The following is an 18,292-nucleotide window of genomic DNA, read 5'->3' on the forward strand; positions in this document are numbered from 1 at the left end:
CTCCACACATTAATCTGTGATGATTCTTTTTTTAAAAAAATTTATTTATTTCGGCTGCGTTGGGTTTTTGTTGCTGTGGGCGGGTTTTCTCCATTTGCGGTGAGTGGGGGCTTCTCTTGTTGTGGAGCACGGGCTCTAGGTGCGTGGGCTTCCGTAGTTGCAGCATGCAGGCTCAGTAGTTGTGGCTTGCAGGCTCTAGAGCACAGGCTCAGTAGTTGTGGCTCACGGGCTTAGTTGCTCTGCGGCATGTGGGATCTTCCCAGACCAGGGCTCGAACACGTGTTCCCTGCATTGGCAGGCGGATTCTTAGCCACTGGGCCACCAGGGAAGCCCCTGTGATGATTCTCACCGTCATCATCACTGTCATCCAGGCTTCTTAACTGCTGTGTCTCGCTTCTAAATAGGCTCTATAGGTTGTCCATCTTGGCCACATTTATTAGATAATTCTTCCAAAAGAGCCTCATAGTTAGCTAGACCTTAATTTCAGATTCTGAGGATTGGTATTCTTGTGAGTGTTGGAGAACAGCATTTAAAGTTGCTTCCCTTTCTAAGGATGATCTTGAATGTTCCTTTCCACAGGTGTGTGGTGTGTTTTGTTTGCTCATGAAATACAACCCAACACACACACACACACACACACACACACACACACACATGTAACACACATATTCAGAATGCCCTCCCTCAGCTACCTCTTTCAAGGCCCTGCTTAAATCCCAGCTAATTCCAAGAAATCTTCTTTGATTGCCCTACTTGGAAGCGATTACTCTCTCTTCCTCTCTTTTCAAATGGCTTTTTATCATTTGCTGCTCTTCTGGGAATTTGAAAAGTGAAGTGACCTCTCCCACCAGTGGTGGAATTTTGAACAGCAGGCCACGCTCTCTAGAGCACGGTCAGTCGCTAAGAGCTCTTGGGTACCAGCCCGGCACCCGACTTAGGCTGCCTCAGTGGATGCCCCTGGCACCCTCTGAGGTGAGGATGACATCAGCTCAGGTTCATGAACCACTTCCATAGAGGTGCTCAGCCTCAGATGAAGTGCAGATCTTATTTACACAGCAACCTTGTGAGGCTGGTGCATTACAGTGAGGGTGGGGGTCCTTAGATTGTGCATAAGATGGAAATTGCATGGCCAAAGCTATCCTTGGAAAAGCTTCAGAAAGGTATAAGCTCAGGGGCCAACCTAACACCACTCGGTAAGTTCAACAGAGATTGGTTCTTTCGGCGGGTGTCAGGACAGGCAGTCATCTGTGGGTTCCTGTGTGTGGAGCACTAGATGGAGCGGTGAACTTGTGTTTGCAGGGTGTGAAGTTGCACAAATATGTTTGCTTTGGACACTGGACTCACCCTCAGTCAGGAGATGCTCAGATCAGAGGCGTGCACAGGGTCTGAGAACCAACCAGGAGAACTGAGATTCCCATCTCCGGTCTCCTGGGATGTGTTCTTTAGATAGAATATGTGTAGGAATAAATACTAAATAGAATATAAGCTGGGAGCAATAGTGGCTAGAATATAGGGCAGCACCAATAGCAGTTGTTATTTTTTTTCTTTTAACGTTGTCCCCTTAAGTTTATCTAGTTACATGCATCCAACTTTTATGTACATATGAAGCAATTCTTCTGTTCCTGTATTTCAGGTACGGAAACTGAGCTCCCTAGAGTTTTAGTCCCTGCCTGAGGTTGCCCGGCGTGGAAACACTCATATCAGAATTTAAGCGGGGTCTGCCCCGTGGAGCCCCTTTCTTAGTCCTGGGTGTCCAACTCACTCGCCCACAGAAGATCCTGTCTCATAATAACTGTAAGGAGGCAGCTAAAGAAGCTCGTTTATCCTCTTGAGAGAAACCAAGGGGTGGTTGGAAAGTATTAAAAGGTCATGTTCCTTCCCCTTCATTGATGTGGGCGATTGTCTATATTTTAGGTCAACCGTCAAATTAGATTTTCATCTGCAAAGACCCAGCCAAGCAGGAATGTGGTTTAGACGTATGGATGCCAGGGATTTTGATGGAAACTTACTTGGACTCCCATTGGAATCTAAGTTCTTTTCATCACCCTTCCCACTGGGCTGCGATAGACGGGGCCAGTGGGGAATTACCAGCCTGTAGCTCTCTCTGCCTCTCAAGACCCCAGAGCTGGGCTTCCTTGTTTACTTATTTAGAGCCCAGCAGAGGAAGTGGTAAAGGAAACTTGCTGAGTCGTTTTCTGAGAAGAGACCATATTTGTTCACAGAGGAAGCCGTTGCTTTTTGGGATCTGGCTACAGCAGAAAGGACATCGGTTCCAACAAGGCTTTTCCAGAAGGTACCTGGGAGTTGAAAGAGCCGAAGACACCTCCACGCTCTGGATTTGGGGTTCTCTGTCCATGGGTGCAACACCTACACTCAGTCTGTGAGCTTCGTTCCGGGAGAGAAACCATGGCGTTCAGGAACGTGCCCTTTCGCTCCGAGGTCCTGGCCTGGGACCCCGACACCCTTGCAGATTATTTCAAGAAGGTGAGCCTTGCTTTTTTGTGGGTGGTAGGGCTGGGCGGAGGCTTGAAGATGGAGTCCGGGCAGAACATGAGAAGCGTGAAAGATAGTGGTGGAACTTCCAACCCCTTGCAACCTCGCCAGTTGAGTGAACGCCTTGTAGATTCACACTCGCCGCTGCGTGCTCTGGCAATGCACTGGGGAGATGGGAGGCCCTCCAAGGGACAAGTACCTACTATGTGCCAGGGCTTGGGTTTGTGCTCTTCAGGCACAGTCCCGTCTAACTCTCTCTAGGATTGCTGTCCTCCCCGCTCAGCTGCAAAATAAGCTCAAGGAGTCTAACTGGCCCAAAGCCCCCAGGGACTACATGTGACAGAGGCAGGATTCTAGTCACACCTGTCTGGTTTCAAAGTCCACGCTCTGAGACTCAGAACTGCTGTAACCACTAGTGAGATCAAGGCTACTTGCTAGAAAGTGGAGACATGGAGTTTCAGGGGTAGGAGAGAGGAAAGGAAGGGTTGGAGGCTGCGATGAACCATGCTGGAGATGGCGTCTGGGCAAGTCATTGCTTGTGACCTTGAAAGAGGGCTTTTTAAGCCTTTACCTAGATAGAGGCTCATTGGAGCTTTATGAAGGTCTTATGAGGCAGGCTGGGAAACTGACATGAGCCCCAGGCTATAGCTAGGGAAACTGAGACCCCTGAAGAGGAAAAGGTTTGCCAGGAATGGTCAGGGCTCAAGCTTGTGGCAGAGCTGAGACCAGAGTGTTGCTGTCCTGCCTTCCAGCCTTGAAGGTGCTCAAGGATTCCTGTGTTTGGTCACCTGCTGGTGGGACCACAGGTCACATGTCTGCTTGGGCAGATCCCGAGTCACATGACTCAGTTAGGGACCCTCTATCTCTGTCCAAGGGATATGATGTCTCACGAGGGACAATTGAGCTTCTAACACCCCCATCTCTGGAGGCTGGCATCAAATTCAGTTGATACTGCAGGTTATCACAAATATAAGACTTTAAGTCAAAACCTTAGAGGTTATCTAATTCAACTTCCTGTTTTTCCTAGGATGGGGTAGGCTCCCTAGGACACATAGCTTAACTTGGGGTCCATTTGATACCAAGGTATTTCCTGTCACAATTGTTCTTCCCTAAGAAAAATGTGAAAATGTTGATCGGGTGTGGCGTGATAGAGGCACAGCCCACAGATCCTGTTTTTTGCTGCTTTTTGGTGCATCTTGTTTCTGCTATTTTTCCCTCACTAAAAGGTCATAACAAATTTAGGTTTCAGCATGGCGGGTGCAAAGATTATTGAGATAGCTGACTTTTGAAAGCTGTTTCTACATACTTTTCTTAAATATGGACCAAATAAATTAGGGCCACAAGTGAAATTTGTTAAGATGCTATAAAGTGGCATATTACCTCAATAAAGAAAGGAAAAAAGAATTGAGAATTAGCAAGGCATACCTGGGGACGGGCTGAGAGGCACAGACAGGCCCCATCTCCAATGTGGGAAGGAGAATTACATAACCTAGTACGGCATCTGAAGACTCCAAGGGCAAAGTTCCCCTTGGTAGACGGATATGGACTATAGGTCAGGGGTGATTCAGGGAGACGGCTCTCTGCCTGAATTGGGGGAAGGGGGAACTTTCTCCTTAGAGATCCCAGACTCTGGGTCAAATCCACAGAACCTGAGCAGGTTCCCGGGCCCAGCATGAAAGGACTGAAAGCAGGAACAAGGAGACTGAGAGTCACCTGTGATCCAGGAAGTCCCAGCCCCCCGCAGACCCAGAGAGACACCCTTCAAATTCTGAGCACCTCAATTCCCCCAGAGAGAAAATGCAAAGTGAACTGACTGTGGAGTCATTTGGCAATGGATTTAGCCAGCAAATGTCCTCTTAGCAGGTGCAATTTCTAATAAGCACTGGGGCCAGGTCCCCCCTGGAGGCACCTCCCCAGACAGCTCTGGAGTCAGACACACCTCAGTTTGAATCCTGGCTCTGCCACCTGCTGCTTGGTGACCCTCCCTTAGTTACTTCACCTCTCTGTGCCTTGGCTTCCTCATCAGTAACATAGAGATACTAACAGTGACTAACCTCATGGGATCGTTGGGAGAAATAAAGAAAATACGTGTGTGAGGCCTCCAGCAGAGAGAGGGGGCCAATTGATGTTCAGTCTTCCCTTTCTTTTGCTCTGTTCACTGGACCCTAGCTGGAGACCGCATGCAGACCAGCGGGCCTTTCTGTCTCACTGTCTCAGACACATGCAGCTCATCCTCTGTCTGGAATGTAAGCCCCTGAGGACTGAGGTCATGTTTTCTATTTCTTTAACTCCTCCAATAAGGCATGCCTGGGCCATGTAGTTGAGAAGACTCTGGCTTAGAGCCATAAATTCTAATCCTAGCTGTGTCCCCAACTCACTGTGTGACCTTAGGCCATTCCTTTCCCCTCTCTGGGCCTCAGTTGTCCCATCTACAACACGTGGTACCTGCTCTAGACCAGTGTCAACCTCAGCTGAGCGCTCATAAGAATCATCTAAGTGTATGCTAAAATACAGAGTCTCACCCCCAGGCCTAGACATTACTGGCTGGGAATCACACTCCTAGGCGGGCCCCAGTCTTCAGGACTGTCCGCCTATCTAGAGTCCAAGTCAGCACTCTGCAAAATCAGAGATTCAGCTGATACTGATGACAGTGAAAACGGTGAAATGAAGGCAGTTGGAAATTCCAAGAACCATTTCACCCCATGGTATATCATAAAAGGGATGTTTGGGGCTCTGCAGAGGCTTTTTGCTTTCTACTAAATCGCTTCTTCTGAGCTGTCTAATATTCATCCTACCCTGTCAGGCCATGAGGTTACAACAATCGCACTCATTCTTTAGATTTGTTAGCCAAAAGAAAAGTTCGTGATTTTTATCTTTGCCCCCAAAGAAGCCTGCCACAAACTGTGAGACCCATACTCATGAGGAGAAGCTAGAATTCTCAAGGACAAACATTTTACCTTAAATACTTTAGCTAGAAACATCAAATTTAGAGATATTTCAAATACAAATGTTTATGCTGTTGAGGACAAAGTGAAACAGACACCTGCTTCCATTAGCAATTGATGTGGCTCTAGGAAAGCAACTGGGCCCTAAAAATGATCATTCCTGTTGATTCTATAATTCTATTCTGAGGATCTAACTTCAACTATTTAAAATAGGAGACAAAATTCTATGCAGAAGAATATTGATGGTGTTTTTGATCTGGTATGGTAAGCTGCACTTAAATGTGTTCACTTATTGTATGTAAGTTATACTGTTAGGAACTGAAAGGAGAACATTCCTTGCTTTGAAGCCCTGTTGTCACCTCTGTCACCTGCCTACCCATGGAACCTTATACAAGTTACTTGACCGTTGGTGCTTTACTCTTCGTTTGAAAAACGTGAGCTTTAAATGACTTAAAATTGGTTTAAATACTTAAAGCAGAACACAGAACAAGTGTTCAGTAGTTATTAGAAATTTCTACTATCATTATTGGAGCAGCAGTTGGGATACAACCTAAACGTCCAGCGATAAGGAGCAAATTAAAACAGTGTTCAAAATCAGTTTGTAATAATATGAGGCAGTGCCTATATTTTTCAAGAGGAAAAGTGAAGATCAGAAGATTGAATACGAAGGATAACCTCGATCATGTTTAGAAAGATGCTTAGGGAAAAGCACTGAAGGAAACACATCGCCATGTTCACCGAGGTTGTCTTTGGGTGGCGAGATGACGGATGCTGTTTATTTTTTTCTTTCAGTTCTTTTCTACTTGCTGGAGGAGCGTACGGGCAGCTCTTTGAAGCCCTAAAGGCACTCTTTCTGTAGGGGTTGGCCCCAACACCTTGGACAGGCAATTTCTCCATTTCAGAGAGTCCCAGGGGGTTAGTGAGTGAAAGCAGGGCTGAGGTAGGGACGGGGCCCCCCTGTTAGACAGGAGAGGGGAGGAGGGAGCCTGGCTAGCCACAAGTACCACAAATTGCTAAGCTTCTGGGGCAGGCAAGGGAGGGGAACCAATGGCGTGAAGCTGCCTGCGCTGACAGCCCCTCCTCTCCTTTTTTTCAGCTGAACTACAAAGACTGTGAAAAGGCTGTGAGGAAATATCACATCGATGGGCCGCGGTTTTTGGTGAGTGCTGGCTAGCCCAACACATCGAGACCAAAGTTATTCTGTACTTGAACCAATGGCCGCAGGGCCAACTGGTCTACCCTGTCCCTGGGGCTGCCCAGGGGCGATGCCTGTCTTCGCGATCCTCACACAGCCCGTGGCCTTCTTCAGAGTTTTGTATGAATGTGGCCTCTCTGATCACCTCTCAGGATCCTCCTGCTTAGGTTACCTCCCAGATCGTTCACTGATACCAAGGTACATTCTAAAGTCAAAGTATAAGGAGGAATCCAACTATAGTTAACACACACACCTCTTGAAAAATCTACTCAAATACCACTCATACTCTGAGGAGGCCAAGGGGAAAGAAGATCATATGGGAGAAGAGAAGATTCTCTTCTTCTGTTTCTCACTCTGGGGTACATACTTACTGACTAGAATAAAAGGTAGAATCGCCCTCCTTATTTCAATATGTCCCTCTTTCTTTACTAAATTCACATAGTTGGTTCCGTGCCAATGAAACGCACACACGGTATGGCTTTCTCCACTCCATTATATTGCAAAAAGCTTCAACTGTAAGACTGAGATGCAGCTGTTTATTAAGGACTAAGCCATTACATAGAAAGGGGTGCAGCTCTGATCGATGGAGTTAGAGATGCTGGGTAGTGGCTCGGGAGGTGGTCTGAGCATTTCCCCTGAAATGACACCTTTGCCAATGGGTAAGAGAGACCCTGACTGCACCAATCCAACCCTTCTGGTCATGTTTCTTCATCATTTAAAAAAGAAGTAGGAAGAAGACGTCAAAGGTCTCATGGGGTAGAGGGTCCCAACTTGAATTTGGAGCCATGGGGGCACGTCAAGGTGTGTTTCCTTGCAAGACCTAGTCAGCAGCACTGCGGGAACTGAGCCATGAGACTCCAGGGTGGGAAGGGGCCAGAGAGGGCATGTGTTCTAGTTTTCCACCCAGCACACCAATCCATTTCCCATATTGCATCTCTGCCACCAACAGCTTCTTGAATTCCTGTAGTGATGGTCACCACCACCTATAGTCATCTGCTCCTCTCTGGGCAGTTCTTAAGTCTTATGCTGAGACCAAACCTATGCCCCTTTTGGTCTGAGTTTAGTTTTCATGTGCCATGTAAGACATGTTTATTCACTGTCCCACCTAAATCATTCAGTCGTTCACCCTGCCATTCACTTGACAAGCATTTTCCTGAGCTCCTTTTACAGACAAGACCATGCCATGTGCTGGGAATGTAGAGATAATTATGATGTGTTTTCTGCCTTCCAGAAGCTTGTTTTATAATAGAAAGTTATCTTCAGGAAGGCTCCAACTCCTGCAATTGCAATTGAAGGAACATGTACAGAGGTGTGGTATCATCTATTCTAAGTCTCACACCTAGTAATTGGACTAAAGCACACATTTAATTTAATCTAACAGTGCATGAGTTTTTAACAATGCTATTACTTTATGCTGAGCTTTGAGGCAATAGAGTTCTGGGAGTTTTACTGTTCTTCTTGCAAATTACTGCTAAATCTGAATATTTTCTTCTGATGCCTTTAGCACTGAGAACAGAGACTTCTCAGGGCTGAGATGAAAGGGAATAAGATATCTTTGTTGAGGATGGTCCTGGTTGTGGTCCTGATGCCCTGGGTCACCTTGAACAAGCACTTGCCCTCCCTGAGCTTCTCCTTGTTCCCTGCTCTGTTAACAGAGCACATTGGACTGGGTGAGAGTGGGAGACAGTCCCCCCTAGCTCTGGGAGTCCCCCCAATGCTCCCCTTGTGAGCTTCATGCCTGTTAGGACAGGGTTGTTGCCTTCGTTGAGGAGATTTTCCTCCCCTGCCCCAATACCTGGGAGCTGCCAGGCCCTCAGGGAATGCTGCATACTTTCATCACTGTGTGAACGGGAAGAAGTGGAAAGAGGGGCTCAAGGAGCTAGGAGCGCGGAGAGCAGAACCTGGGCCTGACCCGGCAGCTTCTGCTGAAACTACCTCCACCCCAGGTGCTCTGAGTACAACTTGGGCTCTGATCTGAGCTGTAATAGCTCATCTATCACCCTTTCCAGCTTTATAATATCCAGGACCATTGTACTATTAGAGGCAGAAGTGGAAGACCCCAGTCTTTTTTCCTTCCTTCCTTCCTTTCTTCCTCCCTCCTTTTTCCAGTGTAGGAGTTAGCAGTTCCCTTGGATCTGTTTTGGTGCCATTTTGTTTTCCATTGAGAAGTCTGGTGAGGGAATGGGTGTGCTATGCTTCCAGAAGGTTGACGAAGAGGAGGTCATGTGCTTGGAATCTGTGTCCGTTAGAAAGGTATGCGGCTGCCTGAAACAGAAACTGAACCACAGTGGCTTAACCACATAGGGGCTTATCTTTTTCAAGTGATAAGAAATCTAGAGGTGGGCACTTGGGGGTGGTGAGCTGCTGAAGGAAGTCATCAAGAACTCAGGCCCCACCCAGCCAATAGAAACCATGTGTGGCTTCTGTCCTAATGGTTACAAGATGGCTACTCCATTTCCAGGCATCACATCTGCATTCCAGGCAGGAGGAAGGAGGGCGGGCGGAGGGCAAAGAATAAAAAATGTAGAAGGGCACGGGGAATGCATTCCCCCTTATCTTCAGGGAGACTTTCCCAAAAGCTTTATCCAATTAGATTTCAGATTATATCTCCCTGGCCACAACAGAGTCCTGTGACCTCAGTCATATACAAAGCAGACTAGGGTGTTAAATATTTTGAACTGGACACATTTGCTGCCCTGAACAAAATCCAGGTAGGTCCCATCAGTAAGGGAGAAAGAGAGTGGATATTGGATAGGCAAGCAGCCGTGTCTGCCACATCGTCTCTCCAGGTGGGGCCCAATTCTCAGCTTTCCTTGCTCTCGTGTCCCTCTTGAGGACACACTCAGCATATAATCTTACTCCTTCAAAGCCACAAGTCTAACTCCAAGTCATCGTACAAGTAACTCAGTTTCCAGACTTTGCTAAAGGTCTTTGAAGGAGGTGAAGGAGAGGGTTACATCACAGCAAAATTCTCCCCAAATCACGTCTACCACCTTCCACCTTTCCTCCCAATTCTTCATTCTCTTTCCTATACTCTCTTTCTCTGTATCTCTAGCCATGCTCACGTGCTCACCTTCTCCTTCACACGCTTCCTGAAATTCCCTCAGCTTATGTCCCTGACGCAGCCGAACAGAAGGCAGTGGCTCGTTGGCCAGTTCTCAACATTCATCTCTCTGGAAACTCCCAGGAAGCCCTCCACTCATCATGCCACACTCTGATCATGAGTCTTGGTATCCTCCTTAAGAAGAGGGTGGTGCTAGAGGGAGGGGATGCCATGGCTCAGTGATGCAAAAAAAAAAAAAAAAAAAGAATAAGAAGTTACAAAGTTTGCCTAAAAGCCTGATTGTCTCAGAACCCTTGGCAAACTCCCTCCCCAACCCTGCCTCAGGGTCTGAAATGGGAGCTGTTCCTAAGAACTGGAGCAGATGAGGCCATAAGCACATTGCTAAGATGCCCCAGCGCCTGTGGCAGCTGGGCTCAAAGGGAAGCATGCCCGGCCTGTCCCAGAAGGCAGCAATAACCTGCCAGGCTGCTCCCAGCCAAGAGAGGGAGAAGCAGCAAAGAAGGGCACTAACCTCCGAGAGCTAGCCAGACCCCAACTGCTCCCTCCCCGGGGCAGGAATTACACACCTAACCCCCATTTATCACTCTTAAAAGGTATGTCAGGCGCTGAACCAAGCACAGGGTATACATCATGTCATCCAATTCTTACAATCCCTGAAGTGGGGATTTTATTATTAGTACTATGGTTCCCATTTTACAGATAAGGAAACTGAGGCTTAGAGAGACTAAGCGCCTATCCCAACTCAGACAGCTGCTAAGGGAAGGAACCAAGACTCCAAACCAGCCTGTCTGACTCCAGAGCTCCCACCCTAGCCACTGGGCCTCTGGCCTCAACCAGAATGGTAAGGAGGCTGCTTGTTTGCCTCAGCGAAGAAGAGAGTATGCCCACCCTCTTTCCTGGCAGCCCTGCCTCTCCTCCCCTCTTCCAGATGCCTTCTTCTCTCACCCCCCCCCCACCCCCCAAACACAGGCTACCAGGACCCTCAAAGGGCTCGGATGTAATAGGAGGGAAGCTTGCAGGAAGAAAATAGATGACAGATGCCATAGGGCAGGGGCCCAGCCTCAGCTCCATCACCTACAAGCTGAAATCCCCTTACATTCCCGGACCTCAGCTTTCCCACTAAAATGGGAACAACACTGATCGTGTCTACATCACAGGGTTGATGTGAGGATTAATCAAGGTGCTGTAAGGAGAGGCCCAGAGTCAGTTCTTCACAAATATGAATTTCTTTCTCCTTTCCCCTCTTGGTTCCCTCAGGGCAGCCTCTTTATTGCATCCTCACATCTAGAGAATTCTACCAGTAACCCGGGTGAAAGCGGCCGTTGGGGTGTGATGATGGCGTTAGGGCCCAGATTCCTCCTTCAGGCTGGCTTCTCACAGCTGCTCCATAAGGCTACCGAGAGGCGCCCTGAAGCCTGGGGTGAGCGTCTAGAAAAGATGTCACAACATGGCCAAGTTCAGCCCACAAAACAAGTTCTGTGTGGTCCCACAGACTTGGCTCTCAGTGTTTGTTTGTTTAAGTTAAATTTACTTTATTTTTATTTATTTTTATTTATTTAGAACTCAGGACATTTCATATAAAATCTAGGATTCCCTTTGAAAAAGATGGGGCAGTACCAGGCCCACAGGTTTTCATGTACCATCTAGAAGTGGCCCAGTTGGGATGGGTGAGTGGGGTGTACTCTTCAGTTTGCTGCAGTCCCCACCGTTCCCTGTTGTTTGATACCTTACTCTGCTCACCTGGCTCAGAGCCCTTCTTGTGGGTTGTAACCTACCGTTTTCTTCATTTCAGAACCTGGCAGAGAATGACATCCAGAAGTTCCCTAAGCTCCGGGTGCCGTAAGTACACCCCCTGACTCCTTGGGTGGAATGGGGAGTAGTCCAGGGGGAGCGAAGCCACTTATCTATCACTTTTGGTTTGAAATAGGCAAATGCGTAGGGCAGTGAAGGCAAGGGCAGGGTATGGGGAAGAGAAGTTACATGATGAGTTGAGGAAAAAAAATAACAGATCTAGGCCAGCTGGTGTGTTGGCGGTTCTTGCCAAAGATAAGCCTGACTCTGGACCATGTTTTAATTTCCTCTCTTCCCAGTGGGGTGGGTTGGCCTTTGAAAATTGCATCAGAATCAAGAGATCTGAGATTTCATCACAGTGTCATCACCAATTCAGTAATTGCTTAAGGTTTCTGGCCCGCAGTGAAATGAGAGAGTTGGACGCAGTGAAGGATGGCAGTGGACTTCATTTTGTCTGTCAGTACTCACTGCTTGGAATGGCTGTCAGGGGCATTGTGTTGAGAAGAATTCTGCGGAAAGGAGGGGGGCATTTCTGATGTCTGACGTGGCTGCTAAAATGGGAAGTTGCAGTGTACATATTGTGCCATGTGTTTTCTGTCTCTCTAGTAGAAGTCTCACACTCATGTGCTTATAGTAGCCAGGCAGGTGAGAGAAATGTGTGGAATAGTCCAGGCTGAAAAATACAAAGCCCTATCATTTTACCACCTTTGAATAAAACATGAATAGAGAAAACTATTTCTCCACTGTAAGAAAAATAATAGCATAATTATGATGATAAAAGAAGTAATTGACACAAAGCCTCATTGTTGGTGAAACAATAGGGAGTGGTGGAGATTGTGGCAAATCGGAATCATCTTCTCCATCCAAAGAGAACAGCGGCTACTCAGCTCCAGTCAATGTGGACCCCATGATGCCCAATCTGAATTTATCAAAAGTAGCTTGAAATATCAGTTTTATGCAATGTATCAATTTTTAATTGTTGCTCAGGTATTTTTAAATATAGTGAATGCCAACGTAAGCATATCTCTGGGCTAGATTTATTCTGGGGGCCACCGCTTTGAGAACTCTACCCTAGGTATCCTCTGAGGTCCTTTCTCTTGCTCTAAAAGTCTCAGAGCTCACAATGATAAAAGGGAAATAGGTGAATGAAGTAGGAGGTTGAAAAGTCTCATGAGTAGGTAGAACTGTAGCTCAAATAAGGAAATATGACTCGCAGGTTTCCCTCATGGGGAAGGGTGAAGAAAAAGAAAGGACTAAGGATTTGCCTTTGGAGCTGCCTGTCTCCAGGGGCAACCATTGTTGAAGCATGCTTGTTCTTCCTTAAGAATTTTTTCTAGCCACAAATGTCTATTTACATCTAAATTAAATGAAAAATTCAGTTCCTCAGAGGCACTAGCCACATTTCAGGGGCTCAATGTCCAGATTTAGTGGTGACTACTATATTAGCAAATACAGATATAGAACATTTCTATAATTGCAGAAATGTGATGCTCTAGAAAAAGACCACAGTTCTATGTAAAGTAGAAATCTTAATATAGAGGAGTGATTATTGGTGGGCCAGAGTCAGTTGCAGACATGTTAAGTTTGGTCCACCCAGTGTTTTCTTTTTCTTTTTTTAAAATTTATTTTAATTTATTTTATTTATTTATTGGCTGCATTGGGTCTTTGTTGCTGCGCGTGGGCTTTTTCCAGTTGCGGTGAGCAGGGGGCTACTCTTCGTTGTGGTGCGCGGGCTTCTCATTGCTGTGGCTTCTCTTGTTGTGGAGCAAGGGCTCTAGGCACACGGGCTTCAGTAGTTGTGGCACGTGGGCCCAATAGTTGTGGCTTGCTGGCTCTAGAGTGCAGGCTCAGCAGTTGTGGCGCATGGGCTTAGTTGCTCCGCTGCATGTGGGATCTTCCTGGACCAGGGATCAATCCCATGTCTCCTGCATTGGCAGGTGGATTCTTTACCACTGTGCCACCAGGAAAGTCCCCACACAGGGTTTTAAAATCAAGAAATGGCATTAGGAAAGACTTTGGGGAAGAAGGAAATCTAACTTGAATCTTGAAATACATGGGAGTGGTCAGATGAAAAATGGTTAAAGGACATTCTAGAAATGTGGACTATATTGCGAAGGCAGGACGTCAGTGCATTTACTGGAACTGCAAGTAGGTCAGAGCAGCTGGGGCGTATACACGGGAGAGTGAAAAGTAAAAAGACCACAGTGACTGGTCGTGATTATGAAGGATCCTTTGAGCTGTTCTAAGGGGTCTGAGAGTGTTGGTGGAGTGAGTTCACCAGAAAGAGTGTTGAGGTAAAACTTGCATCTTGATTCTCTCCAGGGCATGTAAAAAATGATTTAGAGGAGGGCTCAGCGGAGGCATGGAACTCAGTTAGGAAATGATGGCTGTGATCCCACTATGAGATGAAAGTTTCTCCTAGGACTGTGGCTATGAAGATGCCAGAAGGAGGGGATTTAATCAGAACAGTAGAAGGAAAGAGATGAGGAAGGCAGTTTTAACTGGAAAAATCCTTTTTAATCTTAAGGCTGAGCTCAGCTGATGTCTGTGTGTTCGGGAGCCTGCAGAAGGAGGTGGGGTGAGAAGTAACTGCTAGTTAGGCAGAAGGATGATCTAAACACTCACGATGGTGAGGCAGAGGGGGGATATTTCTTCAGTTATTTGAAAACTAAAACAACAACTTGGCCTGCAGTCAAATCTCCCTCCCGTGTGCTTGAATATGTGCCCCAGACCAGCTGTGAGGGCTGCCCATGGAATATGAAGGGTGAATGTGGGGAGCGGTAGGGAAGGCGTCTGGGGGAAGGTCTGGGCTGCCCTGATTCGGTGACTCTGAGAGTGACCGTCCCTCCTGGCATAAATGTATCATAAGTACCAATTCCAGCTCTGCTTCTGTGAGCTCTGTGCCTGGAATGAGTCCTAGACCACCCTCATTTTCCAAGTCCGTGAAATGAAGGAATAGGTTACATGAATTGCATGGGATCGTTCTTTTCAAGAATATTATTTAAGATCTGAACAGGCAGACAGGAGAGCTTAGTGAGTAAAATGCAGGCTCTGAGGTCAGACTACTTGAGACCCAATTCTTCTGTTCACTAGCTGTGAGTCTGTGGACAAGTTACCTGAGTTCCTTGAGCCTCAGCTTCCTCATCTGTAAAATGGGGACAATAACAGAAAGTATCTCAAAGGATCTGGGCCAGTTAGAGGAAATAATGGGGAAATAATAAAACGTCCCCAAGATGTGTTAGTTATTCTAACCACTTAATGCAAAATCCCAGTGAGTGCAATTTCAGATTTTTACTATTTTATCCTGCTAATTGGGGCGGGGGGCGGGGGAGGAATGAAAGAATAGAAAGGCTTGGGCTTTGGGGCAAAGGCGATCCAGGTTGTAAGGCAGGCGCTGGCTTCTGGGGGACTTGGGCAAGTCGCTTTAACCCTCTGAGCCTCAGGTTCCTGATGGATACGAGAGGAGAGAAGGAATCTCAGGGAGCAGGGGATATGAAGTATGAAGGGAGGCAGCCCGTGTAAGCTGCCTGGTGCGTGGAGGTAGCCACTGCTTATTTGTTCCATTCCCTTGTACACAGGTTCATTTGCCCTAGATCATTACCCTGAAGGGTTATAGAAAAGCCATTGTGCTTATGAACAGCAGACCAAAACAAGATTACGCTCCTCTGAATATCTCAATTTCCTTCCCTGATGCTTAAAACAGTCAGTTCTAAGTAGATTTTGTGAGCAGACAGTTTCTGGCGAGGAAGCGTTCTCTGTCTGCAGATACAGTCACTCTCTCAGGACATAGTTTCTCCCAGAGACATCACGGATAATGTAATGGAGGAGGGTTTTAAAATAAAACAATGTTAACCTCCTTTTAGAGGACCTAGCCTAACACGCATGGTATAGCTGAGCGCGATCTGGTTAAATCAATAGAATACATGATAAAATCTGCTGATGACCACTTGAAGTTTTTTTTAATGTTATGTTTTATATTTAAAATAACAGAGTGTAACTTAAAAAAAATGAGGGGGCAGCGATGGGGTAGTGGTGTAGGCAACAGGTAGATGCTGGATGATTCTCTATAATATTAACACACACTGTACCCATTTACCCATAGTGGAATTAGGCTGGGAAAAGCTAAGATCCAGTCAGAGCGGTTATGCAGTCATACCTGTTGATTTGTCTGTCTTCTGATAAGGCTGTCAGTCCCCTAACCTCAGGGATAGCCTCCTATCTCATCTACTCAGTGCCTATCTAAGAAAGACAGCAAAGGATGGGGGGGAAGGATGGAGGGAGTGCCCCCGGGGCTGAGTACAACATTCCTGTGCCTGTGAAAGAATGTGCCCAGCCCCCAGCAGAAAGGAGACAGTGACAAGGTCCCTGCCCCACTCCCAGGCATTGACTAATCCCTGTCCAGGTGTCCCGTCCTCCCAAAAGAAAAGTGCCTCCTCCACCGACCGCCACTCCCCCACCCCCCACCAGTGCGAGCCCAGAACGCTTGACTTCCAGTTCAGTTCCTCATAAAAACCATCATGGGGACTTTGACAAACACATCCGCAGCACCTTACTTTCCTTGTTGATAAAACTGGGGATAATTCTTTTTGGCTACTACACAAAATGACTGTGAAGCAGTCCTTGACAGCAGCTGCAGCAGCACGTGGTTTAATCTTTGTAGAAGCAGATGGCAAGGGCCAACGACGAGGGCCAATTGTAGTTGACACAGGGAAGCTCATCTAAAGTTCACAGCACCTTTACGTTGTGTGCTGCTCCATGTGACAACACTGGCAACAAAAACAGAGTGTTCATGAGATAATGTCGACTCTAACAGTGTGCTGTGGGCTCTGATAGTTTCTATCTGTTCTGTTTCTTTCCTCCCCCTCTCCCTCCTTCCTCCCTGCCTTCCTTTCTGCCTGCCTGCCTTTCTTCCAGAGCTTCCTTCTTACTTCTGTTGATCACTAAAGTTGATTCAAGATCCACTAGTGGGCCTCTACCCTCCGTTGGTGAAACGCAGAGACCGTTGAAAGGGAGCCCCGGGTCTCCCTGGAGAATCTCAGGGGGACCACATCTAGACAGATGGAGACCTCGATTTCTGCTCCCACTCCCCCACCTCACTCCTCCTTTTTCTCCATCGTCTCCTCCTTGCCCTCCCCCTCCATTTTTAGTCTTTTAAAACAATTCCAAGAATAGAAGAATAGCAGGAGTGATTTCACAACCTTTTCAGACCATAGGAATCAGCCATGGTACTGGGGTGCTTGGTGTTACTGCCACCCCCTGGCCCAGGCGTCTCTCCTGGAGGCTCTGATGGGTTAAGTCTCCAGTGGGCCTGGCCTTCAGTGTTTGTAACATGTAATCCCTATGGTCATGCCGGTCAGGAATTCTCTAACCAGGGCCAGCCTTCTTGTTTTGCTCATGGGGGATCGAGGCCAAGGGAGGGCAAATGCCATGCCTGAGGTCACCCTGCCCTTGGGCAGGATGCTTCAGCTACCGTCCCAGTCTCTGTACCTTCTAACATCACCAGGAGAGGCCTTCAGCTGAGAAGTGCAAGACTGGCCCCCATTACACAGCAAGCTAATGTCTGCAACAGGGCTGGAACCCAGGTCAGGCAGGATTCTGTGTCCTGCCGTCGCCTGACTTCCTGTGGAAATATTCGCTGCACTTCTGGGGCTAAGACAGACAAAGCAGAGAGATCTGTGTCTACTGGCGGCCCAGCCCCCTCCGCCTCTCCCCCTGGTGCCCAGTGCGGCCTGGGGTTTGTGGGGAGGAGGGGGAATGAGTCACCTCCGGCCACTCACTGTCACTTGGTCCTCCGGGGGTGTGGGAGTGGGGAACGAGCTTGAGGGTTTGCACACGGAGGCGGCGACGACCTCCTCCTCCGTCCTCCAGCACGGCCACCTGTGCGCTCACCCCCAGCGGTGGTCTCAGAGGGCTGGGGAGGTGCGCCCTGCGGGCCCCCAAGGCAGGAGGCCCTGGACACCCACGTTCGCCGCAGGCCGCGCTGCCGGCCCCTCTCGGGCTCTGCTTGCTCTCCACTCTGTGCTGCTTCTCTGTGTGGCCTGCGGTTTGACATTTCCTTCCTTCACCAGTTAGAGACCTAGCAGCCTCCAGCCTGGCTGCTAAAGATACCACTAAGAAGAGGCGCTGCAGAGAGCAGGAGGTCTTCTCAGGATCAAAGCAGAGCTGGCCAGGGCCACCCCCTCCCCCCGTCCCCCCTGCCCGCCCCCTCTCCCCGCAGCCCCATCCTCCCCCCCCACTCCCCCCCCCCCACCGCCACGCTCTGCGGGGACAGGCTGCCCAGCGCCCACTACTTCACGTCTTGCTGACACGTCACCTCCCAGAGGCCCGCTCGTTTTCGATTGCGACCGCACCCCACCCATGCTCTCCTGTCCGCGCGCCCAGCCCACGCCTCTGCTGCCTGTGTGTACACACAGCTCTCACCTAGAATTTCACTTCCTTAAACGTTCGTTGTTTATTGTCTGTCCCTCTCCGCTGGCAAGTGAGCTCCTCAAGAGCAGGGACCTCTGTTTTGTTCCCTGAGGCACCTTGAGCCTCTGCAGAGCTCGCGGCGCTTAGAAGGCCTTGAGTGCAGCTGCTGAGTGAAGGTATGACTGCATGGGGGTGACTGCTGTAGCCACCATGGCTGCACCTGGCCAGGGTGTGGGACACCACACGTCAGAGGAGGGAGGAGAGGGACTCCCGTCAGCGTCTCAAAACAATCGCTTAAGGGAAACAGAGGAACCGGGAATAAGCGTCCTGCTGGTGTGATCGGGAGTCCCCTGGGAAGCCCCATCCCCGCTTTAAAGCATCGCCCATGACGTGTGA

General features: G+C 48.2%; 1 protein-coding gene across 2 annotated transcripts in view; it reads left to right on the forward strand.

Moving 5' to 3' along the window:
- The first annotated feature begins 2,238 nt into the window (after nt 1–2,238).
- Nucleotides 2,239–18,292, forward strand: part of LCP2 (lymphocyte cytosolic protein 2) — a 43,533-nt gene continuing 27,479 nt past the window's right edge. For both annotated transcript variants that reach the window (XM_057729362.1, XM_057729367.1), the window contains exons 1-3: nt 2,239–2,484; nt 6,535–6,597; nt 11,490–11,536. In XM_057729362.1, the coding sequence (XP_057585345.1) occupies nt 2,407–2,484; nt 6,535–6,597; nt 11,490–11,536 (188 nt within the window). In that variant the 5' untranslated portion in view covers nt 2,239–2,406. The remainder of the gene's footprint in view (nt 2,485–6,534; nt 6,598–11,489; nt 11,537–18,292) is intronic.

The sequence above is a fragment of the Hippopotamus amphibius genome, chromosome 1, assembly GCF_030028045.1.
Source record: "Hippopotamus amphibius kiboko isolate mHipAmp2 chromosome 1, mHipAmp2.hap2, whole genome shotgun sequence".
Lineage (NCBI taxonomy): Eukaryota > Metazoa > Chordata > Mammalia > Artiodactyla > Hippopotamidae > Hippopotamus > Hippopotamus amphibius.